The 21,946-nt window shown below is 36.9% G+C and overlaps 1 protein-coding gene across 3 annotated transcripts in view; it reads right to left on the reverse strand.

Annotated features, from left to right (window-relative positions):
* The window catches only part of PRKN (parkin RBR E3 ubiquitin protein ligase), a 712,723-nt gene that overhangs the window by 585,357 nt on the left and 105,420 nt on the right, over positions 1-21,946 (reverse strand). For all 3 annotated transcript variants that reach the window (XM_083372991.1, XM_083372990.1, XM_083372989.1), the window contains one exon: positions 746-909. In XM_083372991.1, the coding sequence (XP_083229117.1) occupies positions 746-909 (164 nt within the window). The remainder of the gene's footprint in view (positions 1-745; positions 910-21,946) is intronic.

Raw genomic sequence — 21,946 nt, forward strand, 5'->3', positions numbered from 1 at the left:
TCCCTCCTTCTCCCTTTTCCTTTCTTTAGCAGAATCCCCCCTTCCTTCTTTCCTTGTTCCATTTAGGCAGTGTGGTTTTTGTGGGGAGCTTGGATACGTACCTCTGTTTCTTTATAAAAATCTTTATAAACTCAGTGTACACTTGGTGGAGCCCTAAGAACAAAGCAGGCTTATCAATGCCATCTCCTGCTCACAAAGGGCCTTCCCTTACCACAAATGCTACAGTAGTTCATTGGAATTCCTCGTCTTCCAAGAAAAGCTTCTGGGTTCCTGCCTCTGCATGCACTTTACCCAAACTCATAGCAAGAGCAGCTTCACAACTATCCTCCAGGGGTCACACTTGGGTTATGTATGGCAGACCACCGGAACACTGAAGCAGCCTACTTCAGAACCATTTATTCACTTCCTTCTTCATTAAGATTCAAATGGAATAAGCAGTGTAGAAATTGAACAGATACAGAAAATGTGCTCCTGTAGTCAGTAAACATTTATTCACCGAGCAGAGATCTCTTCTGCTCTAGCCCCTCTCACATTGTCTCCGTTTTCTCTATCCTTACTGCTTGCTGTTTTAATGCATAATTAAGAAGGTCAGAATTAATGAAGCAGTGTGGAGAAAAGTTCATGGAATCCCCAGGCGCTATTTATTCTATTAGATCTCAGGCGTGAATGTCAGATTGGCAGTGTTAAAGGCAGAGGCAGTGAGGCTGGATGCATCCCAGAAGCAAAACTATCAAGGGAGACTTACCTTCAGTGTCAAGTCATTCCTGAGCTCCTTGCCTGCAAAAATCACACGTAACTGGTCAGCTGGAACTCCCTGTCGCTTAGCAACTGCCTCCTTGAGCTGGAAGATGCTGGTATCTGAATCAACCTCCATTGGGAAACCATGGCTGGAGTTGAACCTGACAAACACTGACCAAGAACAAGACATATTTTTTTTAGAAAAAAAAGTGCTGAGTGTTTTGAAATCTGATGCATCTGGGAATGACAAAAAGAGACGGCAATTTCTGAAACATGGATAACAGCACAATGGTATTGTAAAACTTTGTTTTATCAATTTTAGAAGGAAGAGGTGATATATTACAGTTTTATGATTTGGAAAGGCAATTGCAAATAAGAATCCCTAATACGTTATTGTCTAAACTAAATTAAACATTCTTTATGGTCCAAAGAGGATCTTAAATTACATTTCCTCGAGGAATGAACGGGCAGTTTTTATCTGCAATCTGAAGGCTAATAATAACTAATTTCCTCTTATTCTAAATCCTCTCAGGAGATCAGAATATATATACTATAATGGAAATGAGGTGTACATGTCTGCTTACATACATATATGCACATACACACCGAGTATTAACCTCACTGAAGTAGGCTGCTAGAATATATTGGAAAGAAAACTTTAAAAAATACAGAAATGTCAGTTCATACACACTCCCAGAGATCCAACTGTCTAGAGAATAATAATGGAGAAAAAATTGCATGTTGCCTGCAGCATGAAAGTCTTTCTTAGAATTCTTAAAATAACCACAGAAAGTAACTCCTGTTAATATAGTTGTGTGATGTTAAAAACAATTGTCAAGCACATTGTAATAGTACTTGGTGAAGACACACATTAATATCTGTCCAAAAAATTTTTCACATGTTTAGAAGGAAAGTGATTAACAATATAACTTACATAAATATGTAGATTTCATTGCTAGGAGTTTTGGGAGCATAGAAAGTTCTACTTTATGTGCGTGTGCATGCACCTTCAAGTCTATGTTGACTCTTGGCAACTACCTGGACAAGTCGTTGTAGTTTTTTCCCCAAATTTTCAAAGGTGATCTGCCCTTGCCTCGTGCCTAGGGCTGAGAGACAGGACTACTGGCCCAATGTGTCTAATGCAGGGTTAGAACTTATGGTTTCCCTGCTTTTAGACCAATGCCTTAACCACTACACCAGACTGTCTTTCTTCTACATTATTTAGCTCTTCTTTAAGGATTGGTAAAGAGTACATGTTGAACATATATGTTGATATATGTTGAAAGTGCTTCTAAAACTAAAACTGGAGATTGTGGAGGGCATAGGGAATGACTCTAAAGGACAGGAGAAGAGCTGGTATTAAGACAAGGATGATGGAAGTGGTGCTAGAGTCTGGAGCAAGAAAATAACTTGAGAAAACATCTCAGACAAGCCCATTATAATTCACACAAAGAAAAAAGCTCATTCAGATTTCCATGATTCTGTTACTATAGCAGCTGTTCCAATAAAAATACAGGTACTACTTCTTTACTGAGGACTAGCATTGCCTCGGACAGTGATTATTTGCAGTTACAATGGTGATGAAGAAGTAACTTTGCAATCAGTCCTTACATTTATAATCTCTGCAGGTCTATAAAGCAAAAGAAAGCTGAAGTAAGATCATAAACACATTCATGGTTTCACTTAGAAATTATTTCACTTGCTGACCTAGTTGCTGGTTCCAACTGTGGTCACTAAACCTGGTTTAGTTGACCTGTAATCCTGACCTACATGTCTTTGGTCTCTTAGTCTGATCTAACGTTTAGAGCTAACAGGATTAAAGATAGCAACTGTATGTTGCCCAGAGCCCCTTTATGAAGATGAGTGGTTAGATAGAGGTAGGTAGGTAGGTAGGTAGGTAGGTAGGTAGGTAGGTAGATAGATAGATAGATAGATAGATAGATAGATAGATAGATAGATAGATAGATAGATACAGTAGATAATCTCAACAGTATAATCAACCCTTCCCCCCTTTTAATGTATGTTGAAAGGATGGGCTTTTAATTGTGTAGTTATAATTGCTATATTTTTTGACATCCTACCCTTTCAATATTAAAAATCCAATATAAATCCTAAATAATAGAACCGAAGAAGATACAGATTGCTCAGAATTTCTATCCCTGTAAATTACCATATAACACTAAGGTAGATAAATGAGAGAATACACCATAGATGCTCTCAGAGAAAAACTCTGCAGAGGTAGAGCTCTTCTTTTCACAAAATGACTGCCATGGTGACTATGGGCAGTAGTACTAAAACACTGTTATATCTGGTGATGTTGTTTTGTGCTCCCTTCCACTTCTCATATACTCTTGACCCCTCCAACTTATTTTTAGACTAGGCGACAGAGTCCCATACACATTTTAAAAGGACATGTGGGTTTATTTTTGGACACAAAGAGGGTAAACCAGTAGTTCCTAATTTGCTCTGTAGCATGTCCACTTGCCTTTTAAATAAATAAATAATGAATGAATGAATAATTAAAAATTTTAAAAAATGTACCTGATGGGGTTTGTGGGTTCCTGCTTGCCTAAAGGTAAAGGTAAAGGTAAAGTTTCCCCCACACATGCATGCTAGTCGTTTCCAATTCTAGGGGCCGGTGCTCATCTCCGTTTCAAAGCCAAAGAGCCAGCGTTTTGTCCAAGAATGTCTCTGTGGTCATGTGGCCGGCATGACTAGACGCCAAAGGAGCACGGAACGCTGTTACCTTCCCACCGTAGTGGTCCCTATTTTTCTATTTGCATTTTTACGTGCTTTCGAACTGCTAGGTTGGCAGAAGCTGGGACGAGTAACAGGCACTCACTCTGCTACGCGGCACTTGGGATTTGACCTGCCAAACTGCCGATCTTCTGATCGACAAGCTCAGCGTCCTAACCCACTGAGCCACCGCGTCCCTCCTGTTTGCCTAGCCCTGATATAAACAATTGAACACAGCCACTTCCTATAGGTCAGCTGCAACTGACATTGTTGCTAAAGGATAGTAAAAAATATTTTCTCCTTGACTTCAGTTCAAAGACAGCTCCTAGAGCATAGCTGAAGATTTCCCACATTTCAAAGAAAGCTGTCTCTTGTGAATTTTCATAGTTCGACCTGCCACAGTCTTCCCTGTGGCAATAATTAAAAAAAATATACCCACATCTTTATCTATTATAAGCCTCAGACTGAAAGAACATGAATCCCTTAAGGAGCAAATTCTTAAGAAGTGATTTAGATGTTAAGTCCACTGCTCCATAAAACAGCCTGAAGCCCTTTTTGCCATGTTACATTATTTGACATGACCTGCTTATTGAAAACCATATACAAATACTGCTACACAATGTGCTACAGAGAGAGCCACATATTCAAAGGGGAAAAAAACCCTTAACATTTAAAATTATCACATGCCAATAGTTTTTGCTTAACAATCACTTATTTAGTCATAGTTCATGGTTACGGCAGTACTGACAAAATGGATTTATGACCGGTCCTCAAAGTTGTGGACTTCGAAGCGTCTCCTACAGTTATGTAATTGTGATTCAGACACTTGGCAAGTATCATGCATTTATGACAGTCACAGCAGCCTGTGGTCACACAATTGCCATTTGTGTCCTTCCCAGCTGGCTTCTGACAAGCAAAGTCAATGGGGAAGCCAGTGTGAGGTCTCAAGTCACAGTCATGGGATATCTCACTTATCATGCCTGATTTGCTTAACAACCAAAATCAACCAGAACCAAAAGAATCAGAACTGCTGACATAATTCAGTGCAGCCACAATGACAGAGTTATCGGTCCCAGTTAGGCTTGTAAAGTGAGGACTATCTGTATTTGAAATATTGCCCCCATATACTGATTATCTGTATCTTTAAAAGCACCACATTACACTTCGGTAATGCCATTGCTTTGTCTAGAAAATAAGGACACTGATACAGAAATCAGAAATCCTCAAAGTGTTAGTTGGCCTCATTCAATAACATCAAAAGCTCTGCTATTATGGGATTTTATTATAATTGAGTTCATAGATCCATATTTATTAACATCATTAAAATGGAAAATAAATTCTAATCGTGCCTTCTGAAATGCCTATTAAAATAAACATGATATGTGTTGTGCTATATGATCAACAATGAGACGGGTCAGTAGCAGCAGAAAAACTACATTCTGCTTGCAATTAATTGCTATAGCCCTGTTAGGGTATCTGATCTCTCCATACTCTTTTGAGAAGAGGTAAAAACATGTCATTTAAGTTTTAATATAAAGTGAGAGTGGAGATGATTGGGCATGCAGTAAGGATGCTGGGTATAAAGTTTGATGCCTGGCTTCATTCAGACTTATACTGTAATTAGAAGGCATACAGGGAGAGATTCAACACAAAAATTGTTAGCATAAAGAGAACCAGCAACTGAAAATTGAAAGATGAAACCATGTATATAGCAGAAACAAGGTTTAAATCTTGTCTATTTTTCTCATTAATAGATTGAGAATTGTTTAGGAATAGGACAAGCAGTTGACCCTTATGCATTTTTAGTTTTGTCTTCAGCCCTTTGTTTCTGATCTTGCCCAATGTACCCCTCTAAGACAATGTGGCAACCAAAAATTCTTAGGGTGGAGGTAGCCATTATATTAACATATCACAAGCACACAACTTCAAAGTTACCAGGCACTGAACCAGTTATCTGTCAGTTTGGAAGAGAGGTAGGAAAAGTACTTAACTATAAACCCTTGAGAATATATAAAACTCTCTGAGATCAGCAGGCAAGCAAGGGTTTGTCTGGCTACATTTTTGCTCATGTTTAAAGTTTTAATCTAGAAACTCCATGTCTATCAAGTCAAGTCAAAGTTGAGCTAATGATTAATTGTTGGGAGAGCGATGATTTATTACAGAGTCCTTGGAAAACCTCTACTGAGCTTTTTAAACAAAGGTTGCACAATTATTTGTAGGGGGTATTTTAATTAGGATTCCTGCATTGATTGCCTAAATGGTCTCTTCTAACTTCAATAGTTAAAAGGCTTTCCTCACTTGTACCTAACTACCGCATGAACACACCCCAGCAATCTCTTTTTTCTGCTGTGTCCTCTTGAAGTTCTCTTCATGTTCACCTCCCAGCCCACACGGAAAGCAGATTAAAGTTATCCTTAGCCTTACTGTAATTAAGCAGAGAACAAATGTGACATTTTTGGGTTGTGTGCAATCTGACACATTTCATTGACCATTCATTCCATGGCACAGTCAGATGATCCCAAGAGAAAGGAACTGACCTGTTGCAGGAGGTCAGTGGCTAAACTTGCGATTTTATAAGGAATTTGATATCTTTGGGGAGGTGGGTTGTTTTGTCTTTATTGGTTTAGCAAATTGTGCAAATCCAAGCCATGAACACTATTACCCACAGCCAGAAAATAGACTTATTGAGTAACAATATACATTATGTAAAGAAAGCCAACCATGGATAGATCAACAGCACTGAAAGCCAAACTATGTGCAACGAAAGAGAATGTCCTGAACTACATCTACTACCAATCATATCCAAAGTGAGGAGTGTGGGAGAACTTGGAAGTATCAAAGTGACACAAGTACACAGGATATGGTATCAATTCAGTCCCAATGTTTTCCTTTCCACTAACCCTATTCCACTTATTGTCTGAAATGGTATAGGGTTTCCTGCCTGAGCAGGGGATTGGACTAGAAGACCTCCAAGGTCCCTTTCAACTACCACTATTATTATTATTACTACTACTACTGTTGTTGTTATCATCCCCCAAGCATTGGATTTAGCTGAAGAAAATAAGGGTAGGGTTTTTCTACAAGTAGTTGTGGAAGGCAAATTCAGATTTTAAGAAAGAGAGCAAAAACCTAGCAAGTAAAGTGGCTCCTTGCAACTTTAGAAGAGCAAAAATTAGAAAGTCACAGGAAAGCAATCATTCACATGATGAGAACCAGGAAACCTTTCCCTTCCATCAATTTCGCAACATAATGTACAGAATAATGGTGTCACAAAGAGACTTTATGCAATCAGGCCAACTGGGTTCCCAATGTGATTTCAAAATTTTGAAATGTGCATAATAGAAGGGAAGAGGTCACAGCTACATTTTCATCACACAAAGATTGTGTCCACTTTAGAAACTGTCTGAATCAAGCATCTTAAGCATGGAAAGTGTACACAAGTTTAGCTGTACTGCAGCAGTCATGTCAAACAGAGTGCATGGACTATTTTATCTAATTCAATCTGTTCACTTTCCTGAAACAAGTAGTAGTCAAATTTCTGCTACCTAAGCAGTCGAGTGTTCACTTTAATCAAATCTTTATGATAATAACTGGCCAATCCGCAATAAGAAGGTAATAAAGCAGACCAAACATCTGCAGAAAAAATACTGTCAGAAATCCAGAGAAAGCTCGAAGTTTGAATAGCTCGTCACTAATTTGATTCCTAAAGGGCCATTTAGCAGAGGCAACAAGCTGCAGCATTTGGCCATATTAGGAGGAACACCTGTATTTATGTCTGCCAATAAAAAGGAAGTATGTACAGTATTATGTCACATCTACCACATCAATCAACCAAGAACCAATTGCACAAATATGATGGCACAAATATAATGATAAATGAGTACAAAACATGAATCAGAGTCTCAACTTCCCACAAGCCCCAAGGGTGGATGTGGTATTGTGAAAATCTACCCTCCAAGAATTCTAATGGTAAAACAATGCAAAGACCAAATGCTGCCTCAAGGTGCTTAGCTGAGTTACTTTTGAGGTTGGCTGGGAAAAACTCAAAATTACTCCAGGGTAAATTGCACTTGGCAGCTTAGCCAAATCCTACTGATGCTCACAATCTAAAGTTCTTGATCTAGTCCATTTCCCTTTATCAAACCCCATAGGCAATTAAAAGAGAATCCAAGTAAAGCCAATTTGGAGTTTACATTTCCATGTCAATTAGACTGAAAATTGTCAATCATAGTAAGTGATACTAAACCCACTAGGAAGAAATTTAATTAAGCTAATAATTAATCGTAAAAGCCAGGTCTTGGCCTCAACCATAATCAGTCCTGCTTCCAGTTGTAATGCTACACTAGGCACACATAAGGCTACAAAGAAGACAAGAAAGGGGAAAAAAACTGAAATGAATCCTTTCCAATTTGGTAAAAGTGCAATAAAAGCACACCTGAGAGCCACAAAGTACTGCATTTGAGCTAAAGCTCCAGCCTCAAAGACTTTGATGGCAACTGCCATAAATATCTGCCTCTAGATGATGATGATGATGATGATGATGATGATGATGATGATGGCACTTCTTAATGGCAAGCTGTTCTGCCCCTAGGAACCAATATTTCCCAAAACCACTCCCAGATCATATCTAGACTCCCTGTCTAGAGCATTGCTATTTATTTGCCATTTATGTTTCAGAAATCTTTTAGCAAACACCAACACTTTGGTGTTGCTATACAGTGGTCCTCAACTTACAAATGATTGCTTAGTGAATGTTCAAAGTTATGACAGATCTCCCCAGCGGTACTTATGTATTTATTACAATTCTGATGGTCCAATGGCTGTTAGCCCCATGGTTACATGACTAGCTTTCAGGTGTTCAACAATCGGCCCACATTTTATTTAAACATTATGTCAACATTCAGCTTGAGAATCCACATAAAACTCCAGGTTCATTTTGTTTCTGAAATGCTTATTGTTTATTGAATACATAGCTTGGTTATGTTAAAGAAAAACTAACTCTAAGGTTCTAATACCAATTCATAGACTTAAATAATAGTTTTCCCAGCCAAACCCCCAAGGTCTTATGTAATCCATAGCAACAAGTCCCCTTTTTACGGGAACTGTCTGCTTCAAATCCCTATCTGTTATGGTGTCCTTGACAAGGCTTCAAGCTCTCACGGTCTGCAGCTGAATTGAAGAGGTTTCGTTTCTCCATCTACTCACTTGAAAGTAACACCTCCCCAACCCTTAATTTAAAGCAGGCATGTCAAGCCCACGGGCCACATCCGGCCCACACAGGCTATGCATATCCTAGTGCTGCAAAGGTGAAAAACTCCTGATATGTCACCATATAGCCTGCAATGCAATCAGGATTGACATACCTAATCTAAAGGCAAATTGAAATGCAGAGGCACATAGCTGCCAAAGTTTCATCCTTGACATATTAAATTTATATGCCACCTATCTCATTGTCAGACGACATTTATGTCTGTTTGCAGGATCCTGCAGTTTCCCATAGCCTGGTTTTATGATGTTTTTGCCCCAAACCGGCATTCCAGTTTTCAGCAAAACTGGTTTGCTTACCAACCATCACATTTGCTTAATGACTGCCACCAAACAAAATCATACTTTACAACTGTCATGACTTACTACCATAATGGGCAGGCTCCAATACAGTTGTAAGTCGAGGACTACCTATAACTGATGACCAGAAATACTTGCCTGGAATAAGAAGTTAAAGCTCAGAATGCTATGGTTGTTTAGGACAAACTATTGCATCATAGGCATAAAGTAGGTATAGTAGTATGTCTAGTAGTATGTCTAACATTTTACCCAAGAAAGTAGAAGTCTAGATTGTCAAAACTTTACAAAGAAGTTACTATAAAGGTTAGTTAAATAAATAGTTAAATAAGGAACTAGGTTACATCTCTGTTGCAATCCTCCTGTGGTCTAATTCACATCTGACAGATCCTGAGGCTTGCAATTAACCCTAAGGAAAGTATTTTGTAGCTGGAAGTGAGCAAAGGTAATTAATTATGTGCGAAAGACCTTGGGGAAAGATGGAAAGAGAAGCTTCTAGGAAACAATCAGATAAGAGAGACAGGAGCCCCCAGTGGCTTAATGGTCAGAGAAAGAAACTTCGGAAGAATCCACCCTAATGGATCAAGCTGTTAAAAGTTAGTGATGGGAAATTTGTGCCATCAGATTTACAACACTCTGTTAATGTAGCTTTACAATGCAGTAGAATTAGTTCATCTGTCCGTGTTTCCTATCTGGTTTACCTGGTAGGGTTGACAGGAACTCTGTCCCTGAGGTGAAATCTCAGCTTGGAAGGATGTATATTTTCCCTCCCAACCTCTAAAAGCTCCTTGGGCCCCCCTGCTCTCATGAGTTTAAAACTAAACTGTTCAGTCAATATGCTACAGACTATTACTAAAATAGGCAATGAAAAACAATTACAATGTGCATCATTTATCCATGGATCAGAAGATTAAGCCACCACAATCTTTTATGCCTTGTAAATAAAAGGCACTGACATATTAACAACATTGTAATTATTTTTAAAAATGTGTTAATCTTTCACACACTTCAAATTAGACAACGCTGTATTTCAAATTACTCACCACTGAATAATTTCTCTCTTTAATTCTTTTCACTATTACAGGACTACTACTCATGTTTTGGAGGAACTATTTTTCAGTGATTTAATAAGTTTGCCATAAGTACACAATATTGGCATTGCATAAACTCTATTTATTTAGAAATCAGATAGACAGACAGACAGACAGTATTCCATACAAAAATAGTATTTTTAATCTCATAAACTTCATAATCATTTAAAATAATAAAATGCAAGGAAAAATTAAATGTGATTTTTGAATTTATTTCAGGGCTTTGATTAAGATTGATTCAAACAACCAGGATTCAGGCATCTCTGAGGAATAAGGTGATGGTGAGAAGATCTTCTAAGTATTTTGGTCATGGATGTAATACTTTTGTGTTGATGTTAATAGTGTTAATGCCTTAGAACCAAGGAATGGGAGAATATTATAAAGGCAATAGGGTTTCCCACCCCATTACATCAATAATATCCCCATGCTTCTAACTCCATAGTGGAATAGGATATGAAGCAACAGACAACAGTGGGGAAAACTTATTATATGTTACTTTCCGGGCATACAGTCCACTTCAGTTGCAAATGATTCCAAGGAATATAAATCTCAACCTCTGCAAATTAATTTAAAAGCAATGCAATAAAAAGAAATCAATAATAATGTGCAATCAACATATAGCACTGGGAACATTTATCAGCATAACCAAAAATCAAAAGACTTTTCACTCCTTTCAGGAAAACAATCACAGCATTCTAGTCTTCTTTGTTCAATTTTCTCAGAATTCCCATTGCAACTCTCCCACACACCACAACTCACATCAGGAGTGTCGGGGGGGAGGTATAAAACAAAATGGCAGCTATAATCAGTGATTTTTTTTTTACTACCACTACTCAAAGGCCCTGTCACATACTTGATCCTCAGGTCTACGGATCTTGATCAAGGATGGGAAAACCAATGAATTGTAGCAGAGCAATAAATGAATATGCTGTGTATTTAGCTTTTCTTGAGCATAATGAGTGGAAAATAATTGTGATGATTTTCTAACGCTTTCCTAGATGGCAATAATAAATTACATCAAATCAAAAGAAGACACATGATTACAAAGAGGATTTCAAGACAACCTTCTCAATCTAAACATTTACCTTTGAGAAGGAAAAGCAGTGTTGAGTTGGCTAACAATAGTAGAAGACTTTCTCTGCTCACCGTAATACTGTAAGATCTTATATGCTGGAATTTAGAGTTCCACCTGTCTCTAAATTCATTAACTAGTCCCCTATCTGGAAATAAGTTCAAATTCATAAAAATATCATATATTCTTTTCTACAGCTGGTGATGGTGATAATGATAATTTTCTCATTTTCTCCTGCAGAAAGAATTTTCTCCTATAAATAAACTTGATCCCACTTTCCAAACACGGAGAGATGGAGGGGGCATAAGGGGATCTAATAAACAGAAGAGATTGGGAAATTTCTGTTGTGACATACTTTGGTGAGTGTTTCTTGAATACCATTAAATTCTTACTGCAATTTAGCCATTCATAAGGAACTTGCTTAACAATAAAAATTTAAGACATGAGAATATATAAAGGCTTTTATGGTTAGGTTTATGGTTAGTTTATGAGCTTTGTGGGTGAGAAACGTAGAGCTTTTGCCTTCCAAAACTTGTAAATATTTGACTTCTTAACTAAATAAAGTTAATTAGAGCTATGAAACCGTAACAGGATTTCTGAAAAATCTCTGCTGTTCATAAAGTTCAGAACTGTTTTGGTCCATTAACTAGTCCCCTCTCCCTCTATGTACCCATTTTCCATTCTTTCAACAATTAACCTGTAATATGGAAATTATTTGATACAATTTTCATCCATACAAGTCTGAGAATATAGTGTTCCAGCTGGCATAAAATTAAGTTAAATTAAGAAGCTGTCTAAGACAGTGGGTATGATTTTTTGGAGTTCGTAGGTTAATTTGTTAGGGGACAATTGCCTGAGTAGTTAACCACAATGCAGCCAATGTAGCATGACATGAATTAAAAGCCTTTATTTATTCAACAGAGGAGCGGTGATTGATGACAATTTATACTCTACCTTGCACTCAGGAGCACATAGTAATGTATATATACATAGCATGTTTTCCTTCTATTTTTCACCAGAGGAACTATTCTGTAAGATAGTTTGGGCTGAGGCAGAGTAACCAGCTCCTGATCACCAAGAAAACAACCTGGCTGAACTTGGAATAAAACCTGGATTTCCCTCATCTAATTCCACACTTTCATTACTGCATCACACTGCCTCTCCATCAGGTCTTTTCTTCAGCAGAATCCTGTGCTATATCAATCTCATACTGCTCTTGCAAGAATATATGTTTAGAAAGAGAACTTGGACAGGGGTGGAGTTTGAAACTGTTGCTAATGATCTACTATAATGATCAAATGCCATTTGTCAAAAACACGAAACATGAACATGTATAACTGAATAACTCAAGGACACATATACATATACCTCACACACATATGCGCATATTTTTTGAACCTCCCTTAAAGACAAGCTAGAGAGTTTTTCCCCCCAGTTATTACAAGTAGTTTTTGAGTAATAAATAGTTACTTAGCGACTGTTGTTATGATAGACTGTCCCCCGTGAAAAGTACTTACGGTCTGGATTTGAAATTCCAACAGACACTCCTCCCAGTCACGTGATTGAATTTGAGGTACCTGACAACCAGCCTGCATTTATGGCCATCTACGCAGTCACACGACCATTTATTAAATTTTTGCCAGAAACCTTTTGCTGGACAAGGGGTTCATTTAACCACGGTGGAATTCACTTAATGACTACTGCGTTCACTCTATGTTTGCTGTGTTCGCTTTATGTCTCTCCATATGTCATAAAACCTGGATTATTTCGGTTCCTCAAGTTATGACTGTCACGACAAACAATGGAAATTCCAGGCTCCATGACTGTTGTAAGTCAAGGACTACCTGCAACTGTATGACTAGTAAAGTAGAAACTAAGACTCAAAGATAGACATCAAGACCCAACTATCACAGTCTGGCTCAAATTCCATCCATAGAATAATAGCTGGAAGACAACTTAAAGAGTTATTTAGTATAACTGCCTGATCACTAGAGCATTTGGGATCATTGAATGTCAATGTAGAATGACTGAAAGTCAATACAGAATCATTGCAGTTCTATAACTGAGTGAATGCAATCCATGCATGTATAACCTGGGGAATGGCAATCTGCTAGCCCACACATGTTGAGCCTGAAAATGACAGAACAATAATAGTAGAAGAAAATGTGGCGTCATGTCCTAATTTAACTTGCACAGCAATTCCTCATGCTATTAGTCTTAGAAAAAAGCCACACCCTGCTGAGTTCTGAATTGAGATTACTCTGCATATATGAGTTCTCAGGGTGACTGACAGCTATTTAGCTGCTGCATTTAAGATGTATTCAAAAGGGAGAATGCAGGAACACAACACCTCAAGGCTGCTGAAATTCATTACAGAAACCAACTTGATTTGATTGATTTAAACCATGTGAAATGTAGATGCATCCCATATGTAAAGAGGACATTGAAAAACATGTCACTTTCTTCAAAACATTTCTACATGAGGGATCCATGAGGGAGCTGGAAATTATGTCACATCACATGTCTTATTTACTAATAAGACATAGATTGGCACCAGCCACATGTTCTCATAAATCTAGTTAGGACCATATTTACTTGAAAAGTTCCGCTGTTGCTAGTTAGTATTTATGGCTTGGGGATTACCATAATTAACTTCTTCCCGTCAACACAGAGTGGACAGGTTTGCCCTAATGTATTTTATTGTGGGGAACTCTGAAAATAAAGAAAATTCAGAGCAGAGTATGAAATCTTCAGGGCTAAGATCATTTTAAGAATTTGATTGCAAATGGAATAACTCCAATATGATTCATACAAATACAGGTTGGAATCTTGTTCTGTTGAATCCCTGTAAGTAGCAGTTATAACATAGCAGAGGGAGGCAAGGAGTTACTTTATTGGGAACAAGGACAAACATCTTTGTTGGACCACATTATAAAAGACTTCGGACCCATTCTTTTGGCATTCATGTATAAGTTGCAGTAAGTAGTTTGTAAAAAGAAATCCTGAGTTTTTACAGAGGGTGCCATATAAGAATATGAACAGTCTAGATCCCCCATTATTTCAAGCTAAATACAAATATTTGTAAATAATCAACCAAGTACACAGGTCTTTATATAAGTACAGAAAACACTGAAGTCAACTGAAGCTGACATGTGTTTTTGCATAGCTTTAGCAAGAGAAGGAAAAATGAAATATCATTCCATTATTACTCATCAACATAATTGTCCATAAACTAGAAGGTCAAAAACATCATTTTAATTTATTTATTAATTACAATGAGGGTTTTGGCCTTCTACTTTATGGATGATTTTATATGCTATTAACGTAGCATATGGTTATGCCAGCAACAGTAAAATTTCACACACTATATATCGATTTTTTAAAAAAATATCCCAAATGTTAAGATTTATCATACAGAAATTCTGCATTACAAAAATAGGAAAGGAAGTCTGAGGAGTAGAAAGCTACATTTGTTTCCTGGTAAATTCTTGATCCTTAAATTGGAAAGTTTACATACTTAGCAGAAGATCGAACCACCCAACAGTCTGGAACATACCAGCCGCAATTTACCAGTCCACTGATGGAATCATGCATAGTACATACAGTCACACTTTTAGAAAGCAAACCATAAATACTCATCACCTTTGTAGATTTAAGCTTAGATTGATTGGAAAGTTAATGATAAATAAGGGTTAGTGCAAGAAGATGCTATTCCATTTGCTCAGTCTTTTGTAACAAGAATATCTTGTTACGCTTTTAAGACCTGCAGATTTATTATTACATAAAGATTCATCAGCTGCATGAAGTAAATCCTCTATTTATTTGCATATTTATTAGTTTTAATTAGGAAGGAGGATCTGGAGCATTCTTGCCGCTTGTGATCAGTCTGGAAGAAAATAGCAAGAGTGAGTTACTCCCATTGGCTAACTGAAAAACTGTTCCAAATCACAAAAAGGTTGATTTCTTTATGCTACACACACACACACACACACACACACACACACACACACACACCATCACACACCCTGCCTTTTCACCAATAAATACTGAAGGCATTTTATAGAAAATAAAATAAATGAAGTAAGAATACAGTAAAAAAAGCACAGAAGAAAAAGAAGAAAGACAGTAGAAACAAACAGCACAAAACATTATAGCTGAATGTACTGTACTTCTGGGTGTATATCTTCATACAATGGTGTGTGGGTGTGTGCGCACACGCACACACACACACACACACACATCAACCATGTGTTTGGTCTTTTTGGACAGATGGATAGTACAGTGCCCAAAACCATCATCTGCCACTGAGTTTATTGTCGTCCCTGCTTTTTTCCTAAATTGGGAGGGGAAAGTTGTAGATGAATAACAACTACACACAATCATAACTCTTCTGCCTATGACAAAATATAAATTTTATGTGTCAATATTTTGTGCAGTTCAACTGAGACTACAATAAGATAAATCTTAGTCATGGCCCTAAAAGCTATCTGTATTTAATGAAAGTTGAGTACTGTATCTGAAACATGTAGAACATCTGTCTAAAAATCTTTTTTTTTCCTGGAGAAATAAGGGAAAATGTCTTTGTCCATAGCCTATGCTGTTATTCAATGGGCTGAAAAAGGAGATATTTCCCATGTGTGCCTATATTTAGTGTTTCAGATAAATTTATCTCAATGCTAAAAACATCATCTGTTTATTAATTTATCTCTACTTTTCAAATTCAGGATCCAGATATAAATAAATACATCTACTTTAATAAACCAAAATCAGGGAACAGGGTATAATTTCCAATCAGAACACCTAACTGAGCATGGCATTTACTGCACAAGTCTCTTGAGTCACAATCTATAAATAAAGACAGAATGAAACGAAGCATAGTGAGCTTCTAAGGGCCATTAGAAGACAAATTAGCTTTTTAATTAATACTAAAACAAACAGATAATTCCAATATTATGTATATCACTATGAGAGATTATGTAAATAATCCACATTTCCAAAATTGTTAAATAATTTGTTGAATTTATTCAGTACTGGAAACTTCCAGGGATATGCAATACAGGATGCCAAATAATAGTCTTTGACAATAAAAGCTTACTATAAACAAACTCTGGGTTTGTTTTCAGGAAAAAAAGTAAGGTTCTCTCCAATCAGAAAGTTTCATACGTTTACTATACCAAACGAGGACAGTAACATTTCCCTTGGGAAATAAGTGTTTACTAATTGGATTCAGAGCACGTATGACAGGAAGTAGGATGGGTCTGACAAGGGGCTGGGAACGTAACTCTGGGAAACTTCTTTTTTAAAACAAAAACTAGATATTGTGCTTGGCCTGCAAAGATTAATCTTTTCTCTACATTTTGGTGATCCACCCCTCCCCTTGCCCCCAATTTTTATGCTGGCCTTGTAAAACATTTCCCGCCATTTTTTCTTTGTAAGGACCTGTTGAGATAACTTACTTGGAATCCGCCAGTTTATGTATTGCGTCCACAGAAATATGCAGAAGAATTCGAATACAGGGAAAATGTTGCTATCCATTTGGCCTAATGACAAAGGAGTGTACAGAGGTTCTGGAGCTGCAATCGTTTGCAGGAGCCTGTTCCCAGATTCAGGAAATTTTATCACACAAGATAAGGAATCTTTGGTCCATTTGTGGGCATCTTCTCCTTAAAGAAGCCTCTCATCCTTTTCTGGGTTTGGGTGGCAGTCAAGCAGGTCAGGACAACGTAGGTGATTTAATGTCAGTAAAAGGAGTACCAAGCTGTCACCACCTCCTTAATTCAAACACATATCTTCCTAGGTTTATACAACTATCATGTGAGACCCAGAAAAACATTTATTTATTTATTTTTTAACAGAGAAGCTCCTTGCACCAGATCCAAACATCTATGCATTCTTCAGAATTGAATACTGCACAGCTGTACCTCCTGCACCTACTGGTCGTTATGTAGCCTGAAAGGTATGTGAAAGGTACATTTGGAGCATAATCTTCAGTCTGCTTTGCCCTCAGTTCCAGATTTTTCTATTTATATTGTGGGGAGGTCTAAAGAGACATTCTGATTGAGTTCAGCTTATGATTTATTTTGCAAAGAGGAACTCTTTCACACAATTTCAGATTTCAAGGAAGATTCTACGGATGTTAGGAACACTGGAAGAAATTCCACTGAATATCTAGTTCCCAAGGCTTGTTCTACAATAGCCAAACAATTGCCATTTTAAATCCATAATCATAAGGCGGCTGAAACAGCAAACCTCCTGCTACTGTTACCCAGCAACTGGCATTCAAAGGCATACTGATTCTGGAACTAAAGGTAATATTCACAGTGTTCTTTTTCTACATTTGCATAATTTAAATCTTTAAAGCAATCCATACTGAGAGGCATCACTGCCTTTTGCTTTATTTATTGTATTTATTTATCACATTTTTCTCTTGCCGCAATCCATAGTTACTCTTGGTAGTTTACAGGCGGGGAATACAATTAAAACATCCATGGTCCATCTAATTAAAGCATCTATTATTAATATATCATAAACAATCAAATACCTTAAATAAATAGAAATCAATGGCTAATTCTATACCAACGAGAGTTTATGAAAGAGCTCTGTTTTTAGAATTTTCTTAAATATGGCCTGGGAAAGAACAAATTTAGCAGATTTTTTATTTGAACTGGAAGATTACTCCAAAGAGCCAGTATTATTAGCCTCCTTTACTTCTTAGTGAAAGTGGAACTCTTTTCTCCCAACAAGTCAGGTTGATTGCAACTAGAATAATATCCTGTACTATGATACTAGGGAGAAGTACTTATACCATTTAGTTCCATTGGATATCTCCAAGTGCTAGAATTAACTTGTTCATACTAATTGTCAAGTGCAAGAAATCAGGATTCCAGGCAGTACACATGAATATAGGTATATTGTATTCTAATGCTCTCTACAAGAATATGAACTACTAATTGTCAAAGCAAATTGGCAGTAGATAAGGGTCAATGGCATTCAAGGTGGGCTTAGATCACTTGTGGGTCAGAAGGTACTCAAGACTGATGATGTGTTTAACCCCTCCTTCGGACCTTAATTTTCTGTAGCAATAACATCACAGCCTTTCTTACTCCATTATGATTATGATTTTGGGACTGTTGACATGCCATGACATAAACTAAGGACATAAAGTTAGGGATACCCTACTTTCTTCTGGAGATGCATTTGCACAAGCCAAAGGATATGTTTGAAAAAATAGTTGGTAGAATCACATTTGATTAAATTTCCTTTATATTTAATTAAAATGAAATGTAGTAAATATGATTACAGAATCATAAACTCATAGAACTTGGAAGAGTTCATAAAGAATACTTAGTCCAACCTTTTGCAATGTGCAGGAAGACCAGATAAACCAACAGTAAGTGGAAGCTGTTCAGTCTTTTCTTAAAGTCCTCCAGAGAATCCAATCCACAGCCTCCACAAATAGATTAAAGGAATCATAGAATCGCTCTCTATCCTTTATTTTTATTTTCTGTTTGGTCACATTTAAAATAACAGTTTGGTAACAACTTTGGGAAATTCTTGATAACTGTACACAAGGATTTCAGAGATGTCCTTCTCTGTGATGACTGCTTGTTACTGGCAGATATTTAGAGGTGTTTTTTTGTAAAGGACTATAATTGACAAGGATACAGTTTGAACATGCCAAACATGTATTGAAGAAAAACATGTCTCTTCTAAAGGTATGAAGAGATGCCACAAAATCCAGCAAAACACAAATAATATTCTAGAATTTCCAGGACAATTTAGTCAATAAATTAAGAATTATTTTTCTCCAAAGACTCATTTGTCAATCAATTTTTTAGAGTAAACAGTGTAACCATCTAACTGCCAAGTGTAGAAATATTGCCAGTAATTTAAAACTATGGAAAGAAATAATACAGATCTTGCAACTTATCAGTATTTACGTTTTAACACTTAGCAAAGTGCTCCTTATATACTGTACACAATTACTACCATCCAGTGGGACCATTTATAAAACCATTTGGGTTCTATCTGCCTGACATGCACCACATAAATGTCAGATTGTTATCGCCATTAGTCAATACATGTGCCTTGTTTGTGAGCTCAAAATAGATTCAGTCCAAAAAGGACAGAAAAATAAAAGGTGTTGCTTAGCCAAACTATTAGCATATGAATCCTTCCATAACTGTTATTCAAGATATTAAGCTTATTTTGAAAACATTTTTATTCTTTTTGAGTAATGCTTAACAACTTACTGGTGTAATAAAAAGGTCCAAAGTTAGAAATACACTAGACTAGAATATATTCAGCGTATATTAGTGTGGCATAATGGTTAAGGCATTGGACTATAAATGGAAAAACTTCCAATTCTAGTCCAAACACAGACAAAGCTGTTGTCTGGGTGACTTCTGTCCACTCATTCTCTTTCAACCCAAACTACCTCAAAGGGCTGTTGTGGAGGAAAATGAGAAGAGGAAATGTTATATGTGCTGCCCTGAGGTCCTGAATGAAACGCAGCATATAAATCTAATAAATAAACTATCCTTGCAAGCACTGGAATGCCCCTAGATTTAGCATGATTTTCTTCAGCCTGAATATTATATTCTTGCTACAAATAAAGCATATCGGCAGAAAACATACAATTTGTAAATGTAAAAGGGAAACCTGTTGGGTGTGCATGAAGCAGCATACTCTCCTCTTTTACAATATCAGCTTCATCATGTGTAGGAAAGGATGAATTCAGCTGACCTGGTTGCTTTTGATATCATGGACACAGTCTGAGTTTGCACTTTAAATTTCACTTCTAATTTCCTGAAAGTGAGGTAGTACTCTGCCAGGTCCCAGATTTCCTCTAGCATAGATAAGGAATTCAATATCTTTTTTCAGGCAGTAACATCTCAAATGCTTATGCTTATTTCTGTCTCATGTTTATTCATACATTTAGAAATACAATAAGGCAACAATCTGTATAAAGACGCTTTCTCCTGAAGCCATGCCCTAATAAGTAAGGTCTTACTTATTAAGAGAGCATCCCTGAAAAACAGACCAAGAATTCCAAAGGATGCATGCTATATAGAAGTCTGACTTGTGAAGCACAATTGCTATAACCCACAGTTTTTGCTTTCCAAGTCTCCTCTTTAGAGAACTGTTCTTAAAAACTTAAATTTTGTCCTTAGGCATATACACACTTCCCCTAAGGCAAACATTTATATGCCAATGGTTTCTGAAAACCCCTCAGATACATACCATTGAGTTCACAAACGGTGCAACCTATGGTAATGTGCATTTTGGCATATTATTCCTTGCTTATATTTAGACACAGGGTTTGCTTATCCAGGAGGAAAACTATAGAACAGCCCATCAGGAAACACACTGAAACACAGTTTTGCTAGTATAGTAAAGCAGATGACAAAAGCTTGACAAAATGTAAAAAGTAGTGTCATAAAGCCTGAACCCAGGCAACTCATCATTCACTGCCCCTTTGTACTTCCAGACTCTTTATCTTGACTTAAGTTTACTTCAACTCAGGAAAATATGCTCATTCTTGAATACCTTAATATTAATATTAACCTCCAAGGATATAGTCATGTATGAAACCTATTGTTGCTTCAGGTGTACAGATGATATGATATTCTGTTCTAAAATGATATTTAGAATCACTTCAGGGCAAGATTTATTAGAATTCAATTTGATCTGCCTTGTAAGCATGTTAACAGAAAAAGGGGATGAAGAGTGTTTAATTATTGGTATGATCCCAGAGTCATTTTACAGTTCATTTCCATTCTATTTATTTCAATTTCTGTTTGAAGCAATGAGGTTAGCAGTTACCACTAAGTGTATACAATGAGGTCCATGACATTATAAAACAACTTTAGGTAGTTCAGTTTTCTGTGTAGGAGGAGTCTCCAAATTTTCTGAAACCTGGGACAAGAAGGCAACTTGGAACAAGATGTGGTTGCTTTAAAAAGTTGCAAACAGTTGCTACATTCACATTCCTGCACAGTCTAAAGTAGGGATAGGCAACCTTGGCTCTTTTATGACTCGTGGACTTCAACTCCCAGAATTCCTGAGCCAGCATGGAATTCTGTTTGTTGAAGTCCACGAGTCATAAAAAAGCCAAGGTTGCCTACCCCAGCTCTAAAGCAACTTTTGGAGCTAAATGTGAAGCATTGTACAGTCATAAGATGTGCATGAAAAAGCTGCATCTTATACTGCACTCCAAAATCCACTTTTTCAGGAATGGCAAGAGACTAATATAAATTCCTTGGGATCATTATTATTAGATTATGATTCTGTGTACCAGATTTCAGGGACTCAAGTAACAGGATGCTATGTGTTATTAGTCATCATTAAAACCCTTCTACCCATTTTCATTTTATAATAAATCACTAGCTTTCCTTCATGAATTGACCTTTAACTCCCTTCTTATACTCAGTCCCAATGCAAAGTATCTTCCTTCACTCCTCTGTACTTTTCCACCATTGTCTTATTTAAAAAATAATACATGCTACCTCTTGAGTCCTTCACGGTTATTTTCTTTATGCATTCTTGTCTTATAGCTAAATGGGTGTTTACATGAATATAATACAGTAGTTGTGTCTTGCTTTGCATATTTTATGGACCTATTTGTATGGAATATTGGACACTGATGTGGAAATGATGATGTGTGCAACATTTTTTTTCTCCTTTAAGATATCAATGACATCTCATGTTGACAAGTAATTTTACAGAATCTGTGACACTGTCATCT

The sequence above is a fragment of the Vipera ursinii genome (genome assembly GCF_947247035.1).
Source record: "Vipera ursinii genome assembly, chromosome: 1".
Taxonomy (NCBI): domain Eukaryota; kingdom Metazoa; phylum Chordata; class Lepidosauria; order Squamata; family Viperidae; genus Vipera; species Vipera ursinii.